Source organism: Coenobita brevimanus, chromosome 65 (genome assembly GCF_032717465.1).
Source record: "Coenobita brevimanus isolate Jiangsu-jjx chromosome 65, ASM3271746v2, whole genome shotgun sequence".
In the NCBI taxonomy this organism is placed as follows: Eukaryota; Metazoa; Arthropoda; class Malacostraca; order Decapoda; family Coenobitidae; genus Coenobita; species Coenobita brevimanus.
Genome location: NC_137018.1, coordinates 27316597 through 27332213, shown reverse-complemented (window position 1 = coordinate 27332213; position 15617 = coordinate 27316597). Strand labels below are relative to the sequence as shown.

Genomic DNA, 15617 nt, shown 5'->3' with positions numbered 1-15617 from the left:
CACACACACACACACACACACACACACACACACACACACACACATGCGTGTGTGTGTGTGGGTGTACTGCTCGTCTGTTTGTCCGCCGGTCTCTGCTCTTTCGAGTGCAGTTCTCAGTTGCTGACCATTTGCATTTGATGGCAATGCCAATGATGTTGGCGTGTGTGGCAGAGACAGTGGTGGTAACGGTGACGGTCATGGGTGTGGTAGTGGTGATAATAACAGTGGTAGTCATGATACAGTTTTGGTGATGGCAGCGATCACAGCGATAGTGATGACAGTTGTAGTGATGAAAGTGGTAGTGTTGATAGCAATGATGACTAACTGTGAAGATAGGAATGATGTAATGATGACTGGTTGTGAAGAGAGTGGTAGTGATGAGAGTAATGATGACAGTTGTAGCGATGATATTGGTAATGATGGTGGTGACTGTAGTAATTGTGGTAACTATGACAGCAGTGATAATTTTAGTAAAGACCGAAATGACAGTGGTAGTGGTGGTTATGATGACTGGTAGCAATGACAGTGTTTAGAGATAGTGGTGAGAGTATTAAGTTGTAAAGTTGTTGGTGGTGATGGTCATAGTGGTATTGATGACAATAGATTCAGTGACCCCAGACCTTAGGCGCGTGAGGGGAACATGTATACCTGTCGTCGACTGAGTGACGGTATGAGGCACGATGGTGCGTGTAGGCCTGCTGTGAGCGAGCCCACCAGGGGGAAGATTCACGAGAAAAGTTACGGTCAACTCCTTGTAACTCAGAGTTATTTTTTCAGGAAAAACTAGAGACATGAAAAGAATCAATACTCTTCTTGTCCTTCGTGCAAAAATGTTGCAGAATTACAAGAGGGAGTTGGCCTTATGTTTGTTAATGAATCTCACCCACAGTCGTGCCCTACCTCCTCTAGCCGTGGATGGTCTACTCTCGGTGAACAGTGTCCAGTAATGCTTCCAGGCCATAACAAGTGTTACCCATTTCATTCGTGCTAATGACAGATTTTATTCAACTTAGGGGATGGTCACTCGTTAGCAAAGGATTAACTCATCATCATCATCATCATTATTATTATCTTCCTCCTCCTCCTCCACCTCCTCCTCCTCATCATCATCATCACCACCATGATCATCGTATTCCAAATTCCCACTAAAATATTCATATATAATCAGTTACATTAAGCCTTGATAAGGAAAAGACTTAAACACCTCCTAAAGTCAGTCAAAAGAAAATGATCGTGCATTAGCATCTTAATCTTTTCAGGACGAGGACATCATTTCCCATATTATCCTTGCTACTGAGGGGTGATTACATTCAGGCTAAGAGAGACTTCAAATGACAAGACTTTCATGCAGCCTTTACCAACTCCATCACTGCCTGACACATTTGCTAAGCTGAGTGTACGTGTGGAGGCGGGAAGCAGTGTACAGAATGAGACCATCGTGCCGGAGGGGTAAATCTTTTCAATACGCTGATGATGACGATGCAGTTCAGATGGAAAAGGAAGTCATTGAAGGGAAGATAAACAACCGCCATCCATCCCTTGACCAGCGGCGATGGTTTGTGAATTATATTGCTGCTGTCAGAAGGTGGCTTTGTAAAATTAATGATGGTGCTCTGAAAATGAAGGGGTTAAAACAGGAAAATATAAACCTTGTGTAATATAATAGGGCAATCATGTATTGAGAGAGAGAGAGAGAGAGAGAGAGAGAGAGAGAGAGAGAGAGAGAGAGAGAGAGAGAGAGAGATTCTTGACTTCCTTCGTTTCTTTCACACGGTATTATGTTTATTACCCTTAATAAATCTTTGTTGAGAGAGAGAGAGAGAGAGAGAGAGAGAGAGAATGTGTGTGTGTGTGTGTGTGTGAGAGAGAGAGAGAGAGAGAGAGAGAGAGAGAGAGAGAGAGAGAGAGAGATGCATGTGTCTGTTTGTATACCGTATATGATTTATTTTGTGTGTTTTTATGTATATGTGTATGTTAATGTCTCTGTTTATAAGTGTCTTCCGTGTGTATACATGTGTGTATCTGTGTGTATGTATGTATGTATTTACGACTGTGTGCGTGAGAGAGTGCATGCTTGTGAGAGAGAGACGAGAGTTTGTGTGGGAATGTACATGTGCGTGAGAAAATGCATGCTTTCTTTTATTTAAGAGAGAGAGAGAGAGAGAGAGAGAGAGAGAGAGAGAGAGAGAGAGAGAGAGAGAGAGTCAGTACCCCAGCCATTTCATTCTCCTGTTTTAATATCATAGTCCAACTCACTGCATCACTCGCATTAACGCTACTCCCCCCCCCCACTACCATCAATAACAACAACAACAATAAGATTCTGAACAACAACAACAACAACAACAACAGCTGCTACATTATCAATCGCAACATTGATAATATGGTAAAATTTTCAGGAGCAACAACAATGAAAAAAAAACAAAAAAAACAATAACACTAATAACAATGACATCAGCCGTCAAAAACACCATTAGCCATCGTCTTGTTTATCACCTAATCTGACAACAACAATAATAATAACAGCAGCAACAACAACAATCCTAAAAGTTTGGGCAGCAATCAACACTAACAATAATTTTTTTGTTTTTTCGCTGGCCACAAATTACACTCCATCCGCTTTGTTTACCACATCATCTGAAAAACAACAACAACAACAAGACACCGATGAATCATAAAAACTGCCCGGCCCTGCATGTGTGTTTGTTAGTACGTACGCCATCACACCAGCCCTGAATGAGATGGCCCTTGCAGATCACCATATAAAAGGGCGCTGTATTAGTGCCCGAGTGGTGATGTGTGTGTGTGTGTGTGTGTGTGTGTGTGTGTGTGTGTGTGTGTGTGTGTGTGTGTGTGTGTGTGTGTGTGTGTGTGTGTGTGTGTGTGTGTGTGTGTATTTGTGTGTGTGTGTGTGTGTGTGTGTGTGTGTGTGTGTGTGTGTGTGTGTGTGTGTGTGTGTGTGTGTGTGTGTGTGTGTGTGTGTGTGTGTGTGTGTGTGTGTGTGTGAGCATGGCTGGGCCCAGTAATAGTTTTCGTAGCTTACGTTCAGGGTTGAATACCCCCCCATACACACACACACAATCCCATCACCATTCACACCACAATCACTTCCACACATTCACCCCATTCCTTGCATTTTTATCTGTCCTGTATGAGGTCCACTGGGGGACAGGACTTTCTACTCGGAGGGAGAGTGATTGCCAGAAATAACACTTGCTCATGCTAGTCTCGTACGAATTTGGAGAGGACGTCTGAAGTGACAGGGATGTATGAGAAACTGAGAGTGCTATACTGACTGCTTGTGCGTGTCAGATTTTGCATATGTCATCAGTGTGATGTGACAGGTTGTAAACATGAAAGAACTTACTGTCAACACCCACTTTAAATGTCCGTCAAGGCTTGAATTTTTTACTCATACTCTTGGCACACTCGTAACGTAAGGCGAATGCGCTACCTCTGAGCCACTCTGATTACACTACAACACTTCCTCACCATCACCACCTATACCATCACCACCACACTGCCACACAATTACAGTTGCCACCACCACTTCACTACATCTACCACAGCTACCACTACAGCCACAACTATCATACCACCACCACCACCATCGCCATCACACAACCGCAACTGCTCCTACCATCACGCAGCCACTACTACCAGCCCACAGCTATCACCACAATCACAACTCTCGCACCGCCACCACACAGCCACTACTGTTACAACCACAGTAATATATCTACCATCATACATTGTCACACACACGGTCATCACAGTCACGTCTACCATATCTATTACCATCACACAGTCACAGCTTCTACCACCACCAACTATCACTATACTTGCATGATATTCTCACACCGCAACTGCCACAAACATTGTCTCGTATGCAGATGATATTACTACAATAACTACACACCACACTGCAGATACAGCCTGATCACAGCAACTAGATTATCTCAGCAGTCTTCAAACACGGTTCGAGGGCAACAAGCAAAGGATTGCCCCTGCCAGATCCATCACCACACTTATCACCAGTGACAGTCACGAGCACAGATACACCCCTGATGTGACACTTAATGATATATCTGTGCCACACACCCTCTTCACAAAGAACCTTGGAGTGACATATGACATTGGACACACCTTCAAGGACCGCAAAGAAGACATAAATGTGAGATGCACCTCCGAACTAAACACACTTACGGCACTTAGAGGGACAGACTATGGGCAACAAAAGGAGACTTTTCCTTACTCTAAACACAGTATAACTGATCAGTGGTGTCGTATGGTTCCCTGGTATGGACTCCCGTCTTATATAACACCTATCACAACGTGTTGTAGACCACACAGTACAACAGTCAACGTATCATCACTGGCTGCACCAATACACCTTTCACAGCTCAGTTACACTTTGACACTAATTTCCACTCTGCTGGAGAATATCTTGAAATAAGAGACACAAACACATAATATGTGCCAGCCTTTGCGAACACACGAAATCCTTGTAATTGTATGACAATGCCACACAACACCACACAACTTGACAAAACCATCACCACACAACCATTATCAGACCCTCTAGAACAACATCCCACCTCCCAACATTCCTACATCAACAATGAAGGAACACCTACATATCTAGTTCACGCACAGGGCAATAGAACACTTCGATCAGAACACTATGCCACAAGCCAGCCCTCCTGACGTCCACCCATCAGAGGCATTCTTAAACAGAACTGTCTGAGTTCACCTAACTAGGTTTAGACTGGGACGTCACCTAGCCCTCCTGAGTTCTCAGCTTAAATTTGGGCTGTGTGGAATTATAGACGACAGAAGCCCCGCTTGTAGAATAGGCCTACACAGCATAACATACATAATGGGCCACTGCACAGCACATACTACTGTATGTCAAAGACACGACATAAACGGTGTAGGGAACCTATGGGACAACCCTATAGGGGCGGTTGCTTATCTGTGGTCGACGGGTTTGCTTGGTCAGGCGGACCAGGGTTAAGCAACATCAAGAAACATCAATTACCACTATAACAGCAGCTTCCACAGTCCCACAGGTACTACACAGACACATCTGCCACAGCTATCACTACCACAACTACCACAGCCACACTAGCACTTTTCCATGGCCATTACAGTCATAAAACTGCATTATCACCAGTGCCGTAACAAACTATAGACATCACCATACAGTCACTATCAACACAACTACAGCTGCTACCACAACAACCACCAAAGCTACCATAGCATTAACACCACCAGCTCAGCAGCCCACAATGATTCCCACACCCACCACGTCGCAAAGATTCCCATACCCACTACAAACACAACCACTACCACATCCACCAGACCATCAAAATGCCACACCCACTACCACAACCACCACAGTCACAGAATCATACACAGTGTCAGGGTCATTACCATCATCATCACCAGTAAGGCTACCACCATTAAAAATCCACATATTCACACACCCGCTACGACCACCACCACCACCATCACGAAATCCCTGGCATTCTAGCACCTACCACAACCACAACCACAACACCACCTCAGTTACTACACCCATACACCCATCACCACCACCTCCACACTTCCACACATCACACCCACCACCACCGCCACCACCACCAAAATTACTACACACCACCACCTTCATCTAAGACTGGAGATCGCTGTTAAAGACCCCGATGTCCTACTGTCGCCAGGGAAATTGTTCATGATGATTTATAGAACCACAATTATGGAATGAGAGAGAGAGAGAGAGAGAGAGAGAGAGAGAGAGAGAGAGAGAGAGAGAGAGAGAGAGAGAGAGAGAGTTAGCCTTCCATCGAATAACATCTCACGAAGGTCAGGGCTAACAGGGCTGTATTTCCCATCCCTCTGCAGCCCATCCTGCCTGGTCACGCATCAACCAGAAAACATTGAACCCTCAACCCCCTCCCCCTCATGGCTCTCTCTCTGTCTCTGTCTGTCTGTCTGTCTGGATCTTGACATCTGTCTGTCTCTGTCTGCCTACCTATGTTTTTATCAGTACGTATGTTACGAGCGTGCTACCAAATTAAGCTAAATGAGTGCCCATGGACTACTCACTTGGCCACCACTGTATATATATATATATATATATATATATATATATATATATATATATATATATATATATATATATATATATATATATATATATATATGGAGCCTCTGTGGTACAGTGGTAAAGTGTGCGACTTCGTACACTGAAGAACAAGGGTTCGCGCCCAGCCAGGGTAATAAACTTTGCGAGCGTTCTTCTGCCCACGTACTGCATTGGCGGACATCAGGGGTGCTGTGGTTGAACCAGTGTCGCACACTATAAAGTATGCTTGCACCCAGTCGGCTTGCGCTGGCTTATTACACTTGGTTCACAGACTACACACACATCCAAAGCCATTCCAACACTACAATACACTTACAAGCACTTCTCACCCTACATACAATCTCTACCAGACAGCCTAAGCCACTTGGTAGAGATACATTGGCTGTATCGTCCCCACTTCGGTCGGGATAGACCGGTCCTGCAGTGGACACTCAAACGGCTGATGTGATGAGATTATATATATATATATATATATATATATATATATATATATATATTGCCATGCCAGACGCCATAATCCCGTAAGGGGTGGCCATTTGACTTTGAGTTATTTGTTTTACTGGGAGGGGCACTAACCCTCCACCAACCCACTTGTTGACACGTAGGGAGCACGTATGGTTTGGTTACATGGTTACCACCCAGCGTCGTAAATGGTTTCTTGGCTTACAGGAAACCATTTGGCTTGTCACTCAATGTAAAACCACCTGTAAAGGAAAGAAAAGCAATAAGAAGTGGCAGGAAAGATGGGAGAAATAGGAGGAGAGGAGGGGAGACACAGAAAAAGAATGATAAAGGCTAAGGAAGAAGCAGGCAGCACTCTCTCTCTCTCTCTCTCTCTCTCTCTATATATATATATATATATATATATATATATATATATATATATATATATATGTGTGTGCGTGTGTGTGTGTGGGTGTGTGTGTGGGTGTAAGTCAAATATATGTCAAGGTCAATAAATGCCAAGATTGCAGCAAGAGGTTAATAGACAAGGTCATATGGTAAGGTCAACTTTAACAGTTTGGATCTTATTTCGATCAAACTTTGTGAAAAGGTTAAAGGTAAAGTAAGGACGAAGGAATTCCATTTTGATGGCAATCGCCGACGGTCAAGGCCACAGGGCAAAGTCAGATGATTGGCCCGTAGACCAACTGGTGGACGCACGGGTGTTGTAGTCTCTGAGTGCACCTTCTTGTTTATATTTTTCTTTCTACACAGACTGCATAACCAACGTACAAGAATATTAGATACGGATGTATACTTGATAACACAGGGTTCAAAGGAAAGTAAACAGTAACAAGTGGTGCCAGGCACAATAAACCTCGCCCAACAGCAGTTATTTTATTGCTCTTAAATACTGACTCGGAACTCCCTATATGTTGATAATGGTATATCTCTCTCTATCTTCAACCAGTTTCGAGTTATAGCTCCCTGAATATCTGTGACCTTAAGTTTGACCTTTCAAGGTCATTAAAGGTCAAAGGTTATGGTATCAATTAAAAGCCCATATGCGACTTCCTATATGTTAATAGTAACTATCTATCTGCAACCAGTTTCAAGTTAAAGCCCCTAGAATATCCCTGACCTTGAGTTTGACCTTCCAAGGTCACTCAAGGTGAAAGGTCTTGGTACCACATGAAAGCCCATATAGGAATTCCTGTATGTAATAATAGTAAATAATTATCTTCAGCCGGTTTCAAGTTATAGCCCTCTGAAATTCCGTGATCTTGATTTTGACCTTTTAGGGTCACTCGATTACCTCCAAAATTTAATCACACCCTTTTGAGACCAGTGCCCATCTATCCTGAAAGCTTCATTTAATTTCAATGGGCTGTTTTTCCGTAATGTTGCTAACAAACAAAGAAACAAAGAAACAAACATAAAAACTCAACCAAAAACATTACCAAAAACAATACCTCGCCGGACTCCGTCCCGGGCGAAGTAACAAAGCTTATGTTCCTTTTATGAACTGTTTGTTACAGAGGAGACTATGTCCATGAGATGATATTCCGGCAGGTAAAGGAAAGGATGGCAACGCAAAAAGGAAAATGTGCTAAAAACTTCCTAAGGTGACGAGAATACGGTCCCCCCCCCCTCTCTCTCTCTCACGCGCACCGCCGTATCTAGGATTATTTTTACAGGTGGAACAAGAGACACGTTGAGATTCCAGGGCCTCGTTTCCTCGTTCTTCTTGGGAATACAAATGTTAGCGGCGACAGGGAAGAGGTCGTAAAGTCCGTTTGTAGAGCCACCCCTGACCCCAAACCTGAGAGAGAGAGAGAGAGAGAGAGAGAGAGAGAGAGAGAGAGAGAGAGAGAGAGAGAGAGAGAGAGAGAGAGAGAGAGAGAGAGAGAGAGAGAGAGAGAATTTCCTGTACATAGAGATTACTGGACGACGAGGAGTGTGTGTGTGTGTGTGTGTGTGTGTGTGTGTGTGTGTGTGTGTGTGTGTGTGTGTGTGTGTGTGTGTGTGTGTGTGTGTGTGTGTGTTAGTAGCTGTGGGTGTGGTGATGATGGTAGGAATGGTAGTGGTGACAGCGGTGGGGATAAAAGTCGTGATGGTTGATGTGATGATTAGGATGGTGGCAGCGGTGATAGTGATGGTAGTTATGATAATGATTATGATGATGTTGTGATAAGGATTTGGAGGGTTGAAGTGGTAATGATGATGGTGATGGTAGTGGTAGTGATGATGACGACGTGAGAATGATGATGAGTGATGACAGTGGTGATTTTAAAAGTAGAAGTAGTAGTAGTAGTGAAGACAGTGTTGACGGTAGTGATGATAATGGTGGTAGTGTGGTAAAGGTAGTAATGGAAAGACTGATGATGGTAATGGTAGTGATGGTCATGGCTGTGGTAGTGATGAAAATGGTGGTTATTACGGTAGTAGTAGTAGTAGTAGTAGTAGGTAAGGTTTTGGCAGTGTTGAAATGGTATAATTGAGAATGATGATGATGGTAGTGATGACAGTGGTAAATGTAGCAGAACGTAGCTATAGAAGTAGCAGTAGTCATAGTAGTACTGACGATAGTGGTAGTGATGACAGTGATGGTGATGAATGTGCTTATACTGGTAGTAGTGAGTATGGCTGTTATAGAGGGAGTAGTAGTGGTGATTGTGATAGTTGTGGCAGTGACCTTAATTGCAGTAATGATAGTTATTAAGTGACATTTAGTATTTTGGTAATGGTTATTAATTTTCTGTCTGTCTGTCTGTCTGTCTCTGTCTCTGTCTGTCTGTCTGTCTGTCTGTCTGTCTGTCTGTCTCTCTCTCTCTCTCTCTCTCTCCCTCTCGGGTGAGAGAGACCCATGCAGCCACCAGTAAGGCACTACCACATTAGAACTAGCTCTATTAACTTTATAATTAAATCCAGATTATCTCTCAAGGCAGTAAGAGGAAATGTCAGTGGAGGCTGGGCCATAACTTTGTCTGTCTGTCTGTCTGTCTGTCTGTCTGTGTCATGTCTCTGTCTGTCTGTCTGTCTATCTCTCACACACACACACACACACACACACACACACACACACAAACCATTCATTGATGTAAAATATTGCAAATGGATATTAAAATTCTCTCTCTCTCTCTCTCTGGTATAACAGAAAGAGAGAGAGAGAGAGAGAGAGAGAGAGAGAGAGAGAGAGAGACAGAGACAGAGAGAGACAGAGAGTGCCTCTATCTTAATCCTTTCTGTACGATGACGCGTTTTTTACCTGATTTTGCTACCACTGGATGATGTTATGCAGCTTAGGAGAAATCTTTCTGACTGGAGGTGTTTGGTTTAGTTTTCATGAACCCTGCCACTACCAAGTAGCTCAGCAAGGCTCAGTATTGTCCGAAACCTGCAAGAATAGACTAGATAATGGGTTCTTAGACGTAAGGGGACAAAGTATAAGGCAGGTTCTAGGAGTCGGTAGACGTATAGCTGTGTTTTATGCAGTTGCATACGGAAATAGTAGGTAGATGCGGGAGCGTATGGGTTTTTATGCAGTTGTATACGGAAGTACTAGGTAGATGCGGGAGCGTATGGATTTTTGCCAGGGTTAAACACTTTGCGTGTGAAAAACATTTGGGAGGCAGAGCATAGCATCATAGGGGACTTTGCTGAAGTGAATCAGCTTGCATTTGAAAATTCTCGGTGGCTGACTTACCGGACTATTCCTAGAAACGCTTCCGTATCTAAAAAGCAGATGACGAAGAAGTAAGTTTCAGGAGACGGAACAAGTTTCGGCATGTTGGGCAACATACTTTGACAGTATTTTGATGATGCGGGACAATCATAAACACATACTACAGTAGCATAACTAAAAAGCCATTCTAGGAAGAAGAAGGCTAAGATTCATGCCTAGCGACTGCAGCAGTGTCAGTGAGGAAGAAAATTGCATTTGCTTCCCACAGTATACGACCTTAATACCAGATGCTACAGCCAGGACCCCCACCCCCCCACACCCGGTATCTCTCTGACTCCACGCCAGTCAAAGATCATGGTTGTTCAGCCAGGGTCTGGTATCCCTCGCAAGATGATATATGGAGAGGTGCAAGATGAACCACATTCGTTGGCCATCAGAAATAAACTTTTTGTAAATCTTTTGTTACTTTTTGTTATCGTCATTTATATTTCTGTTTCTGGATTCCTGTCACCATAAGTATTAGTGATGTACATGATGACGATGATGATGATGATGGCAATGTGATGGTGATCATTATGGTGGTGGTGATGATGACCTTCATGATGTTGATAGTGATGATAGTGGTAACGGTAATGGTGTCGATATGATGATGGTGATGAGTGTTTGACGTCCTTAGTCATCTTTAACCGCCAGCTTACGAACAGTGTTAAAGCTGACACCAGGGAAGCCTAACTTATATTACCTTCTTTGTCAGTAACTTCAAATTTCATCAATCACATTTTTTTTTTCCATAACCGTCTATGCTGCTACAACAGAATTTCTTTTGCCACCTGTTGTCACTTCACTTCTTGTCATGGCTTCAGCCGAACCTAAAAAAAGAGAAACACAGTACAGTTGCAGACTTACTATTTATTTACTTCAGTAGGATGAATAGCGAGACAGTGAACAATGACTTTCGAAATTCAGTGATGCAGTTTTCATAATGGTTAGACTACAGTGGATCCATATTACCGTCCGTGACTGTACTTCTTTATATTCGCCGTGGCGCCCATTGCGGTGGAGAGCTTCTTTTGTCAACGCCCATTATCAGTTCACTTCCTGCCACCACTTACTTACACTGCTGGCACCTTAGAACTAACACACTCGCCGCCTTATGCCCCGACAGGACACCCCTAGCTGGCCTGTTGTCTGTGGGTAGCGGGGGAGGTCCTTTGTTAGCGGTTGTCACTCCATTTTTTGCCTAAGTCATACTGCCACCTTGTATCCTAACTCATTTGCTTCCCCCACCAGTTCTGTATCTCTCTCTCTCTCTCTCTCTCTCTCACACACACACACACACACACACACACACACACACACACACACACACACACACACACACACACACACACACACACACCCAACACACCATAATTATAAAATGACACTCACACGTTCCATTTCTATTCATTCTTGAAGGGTGGTGGGGGGTAAGTCAGGTGGAAGTTGTTGTATCTCCTCAATTAACACAACTTCCACACTGTAGATATGTTTCCTACATTATACATTGTCCAAATTTACTCACTTCTATCTGCATCTTACCATCCAACACAATGTCACTGGAGCACATCAACTCTGTCAACAGTTATTAGTCGATTTCCTGGCATTGTTTACACAGTCACCGGGAACACCACCATCTGGCAGCTGTTGATATTCCATTGCCCGCCATCATTGACAGTACCACCAGAGGACATTATCTTTTATCAGGTTTTCTCCTCACTGTTTACATTGTTATCACAATTAGCCAATACTCCTTTCACCTAACTTGTTCTAGATTTTCGTCCTTTTACAACTTTATTCACGTAGCTCCATAGCAAAAAAGGAATACTGCTGGTCTACGTTCCTCTATACAACATTTCATCATGACTAGCATCATATGCAATCTATTGTTACAGTTCAACATTCAAGACAGTGATATATCAATGTTCAGCCAATTCAGAATAAAAATGAGTATTGTATAGCGTTCAATCCTTTTCTCTTCACAGCAGGAAGCCCCTGAGCTGCCGAGGTGCCGTGCCGGGTCTGCCTGTGGGTACCTGCAGGTGAATGCATTTGGGGTGAACAGCCGCCAGTTCTGCAGGTGTGGCGGCGGGGACGGGGGTGGGGGCGGGCTGGAGCGGGCCATGGGCGGGGGGCGGCAGGGTGGATGTAGCCTGCATTGGGACCCCGAAGATGGCCGCTCCGTCACCATGGGATCTCAGCAGTTCAAGGTGGGTAACCAGAGGGAGAGAGAGAGAGAGAGAGAGAGAGAGAGAGAGAGAGAGAGAGAGAGAGAGAGAGAGAGAGAGAGAGAGAGAGAGAGAGAGAGAGAGAGAGAGACTTGCTTTGTGTGAAAATGATATTGTGAGTGACGGATTGAAAACTGGTTATTCTACAGGTAGTTATGTGTCACCATGCTGTCCTGGGGATAAAGTCTCGCATAGATCTAATCCTTGCCGTGTCCAGTAGAGTCGTCATGCGATATGGAGACATTTTTAAGCCTCCCAGTTAGACAATGCCATCCTTTAATCGGAGGGGGGGGGGTATTAAGCTGCAAATCAACCGCCTCAAAGAAACTTGGATTATTGTACAGAATCCGTAACTTCTTCGCCGATGAGCAGTTAGCTATAATTTATAAGAGTCATGTGCGCTCTCAGCTTGAATATTGCTCACCCTTGTGGAATGGTTGTGGAGAGGTTGCATTAAGACAACTAGACAAAATTCAGAATAAAGCTGTTAGAATCATTAACAACCCTGCCATTACATATAAACTACCTCCCCTGCAAGTAAGAAGGAATGTTGCCTCCCTTGCATTATTTTACAGATATTTTTTTGGCAAATGCTCAGACGAAGTTGCGTCCATGATGCCACCTCCCCATGCCTTCCCTCGTGCTACACGGGCATCTGGTAGCGCTCATGACTGGAATGTCACTCAACCATATTGCAGAACTTCTGCCTATCAGAATTCTTTCATTCCCCGAACTGCATCTCTCTGGAACTCGCTTCCCCAGAGTTGTTTTCCTCCAAATTTCAACCTACAACTGTTCAAGTCTAACTGTTACAGATATTTTATGAACAGAGGACACCAGTAATCTGGTGTATGGATTATTTTTTTTCTCCATTTGTTTTTCCTTCCTCCGTTCTGTTATTTAAAAAAAAAAAAAAAAAAAAAACTTAGCATATAAAAGACTGACCCGCTTGTCGTTTTTATCTACTGAGCTACCTATACCTACCTACATACCTTCCTGCCTCACCTACTCGCCTGCCTACCTCTCTACCTACCTGGCTACTTCACTGCATACCTCTCCACCCCTACCTCAGCCTGCTTTTCTGCCTACCCACCTACTTGCCCAGCCGAGTCACACCAGCTTCCCTGCCAGCCGACATCCTCCCTGCCGATCTCCCTCTCAACTTCCCTACCCACTCCTTAACTACCTACCTGCCTACTTAACTGTCTGCCTACCATCCTACCCACCTTCCTATCTACCCATCTGCCTACCTGCACACCTCTCTGCTTAACTAACTACTTACCTCCTTGCCTGCCTCCGCCACCTAAGTTAATGACAGAGGTCTATTTAGTGATATACAATTTGCCAGCTTCTGTTGGGTTGTATCAAAATTGTGATGACATAAAATACAGCGTCTTGAACACCCTTTCCAATGATGTCAGTGTTATTCCTTTACTCATGTAATTAAAGACATTTTTGTTTTTGTGACCGTAGGGTTGCTCTGGGCATATTGACCACTCCTACCATGGCACACCATCAGGTGGAGAGGATTCATTTGGCACATCAGTTGTCAAAACTGGTCCATAACTGTGGCCACTAGAGAGCACATGGATGGACTGAGGCATGAATGAAAAAGTGTCATCCTGGCTGTAATGCACAGAAAGTACTGACAGTGGTTGGTAGACTCATCTTAAATGAATTGTCTCAGGCTATACCCCACCCACCTATTTTCACCCCTGGACCCGTGTTCACCCCGTGGACCCATTATCCACCATGAATTTATTTTCACTCTTGGAACAGTCTTCCCACAAGGACCAATTAACCCCTCTGAATCTGTTTTCCCCTATTTCCCTATTTCCCCCATGGACCCCTTTTCACCAAAAGTGTGTTTTCCCCCGTAAACATGGCTTCCCCCGTGAACCTGCTTCTCCTATGGCCAATTTCTTTTGCCCCTGAGATGTATTTTTGTCCTATGGAACTGTTTTCCCCATGAACTTGTCGTCCCTCATGAACCTGTTTTCCCAATGAACTTGTTTCCCCCATGAACCTGTTTTCCTCGTGCACCTTTTTTCCCCATGAACCTGTTTTCCCTTGTGAATCTGTTTCCCCCATGAACCTGTTTTCCCCTTGAACCTGTTTTCCCCTTGAACCTGTTTTCCCCTTGAACCTATTTTCCCCATGAACCTGTTTTCCCCATGAACCCGTTCTCTCCATGAGCCAGTTTTCCCTATGAACCTGTTTTCCCCATGAACTTGTTTTTTCCTATGGACCTGTTTTTCCCCCATTGACTTATTTCCCCACATGGACCTATATTCCTCATGGATCTATTCCCCCCATGGATCTATCTTCGTCATGGACCAATCTTTCATCGACTTATTTTCTACCCATGGACCTGCTTTCCCAATAGACCAATTTTCTCTGAAGACCTGTTTTCCCCATGAGCCTGTTTTTTGCATTGGATCTGTTTTCACTTGGTCTCATTTCTCTCAAGGTTTTGTTCTCTCATGGCCTTATCTTCTCACGCTGACCAGACCGTGGACCCACGTACCCCATGGACCTATCCCCACATGGACTTATTTTCCCCCATCCACCCACCCACTCACCAACCCACTCACCCAATGCACTTTTATTAAGCTTGTTCCCTGCCTTGTCCTCCGGGAAGTCACACATCCATCCACCCACAGAGCTGACCCATCCACCCACCCACAAAGCCCACCCTTCCATTCATAAAGCCTGTTCAGCCTGACCACCCACCCATCCACCCCGTTCGCCCACCCTGCCCACCGGCTCACCCAGCTTGCCCAAATACCCATCCCACACACTCACTCCACCCCACCCACTCTGCCTACCTTACCTGTCCACTCAGCCACCCACCCTCCCATCCTACCCACCCCACCTACCCTCCCTGCCTAGTGGCAGTACTCATCCTGCCCACCCTGTCTATCCCACTCCACCCACCCACTCGCCCACCTACTCTACCCACCCCACCCCACACAACAGCCCTTCCACCCACCCACTCACAAGCCCATCTTACCCACAAAACCCACCAACCTACTCACCAGGACAACAAGCTTTGACCTCCAGCAGGATGGCT

The 15617-nt window shown here is 44.5% G+C and overlaps 1 protein-coding gene across 1 annotated transcript in view; it reads left to right on the top strand.

Moving 5' to 3' along the window:
• LOC145404955 (U-scoloptoxin(11)-Ssd2a-like) overlaps positions 1–15617 on the top strand; it is a 58745-nt gene that overhangs the window by 27801 nt on the left and 15327 nt on the right. The window contains exons 3-4 of the mRNA XM_080276460.1: positions 3947–4174; positions 12302–12526. Coding sequence (XP_080132586.1) covers positions 3947–4174; positions 12302–12526 — 453 coding nt within the window. The remainder of the gene's footprint in view (positions 1–3946; positions 4175–12301; positions 12527–15617) is intronic.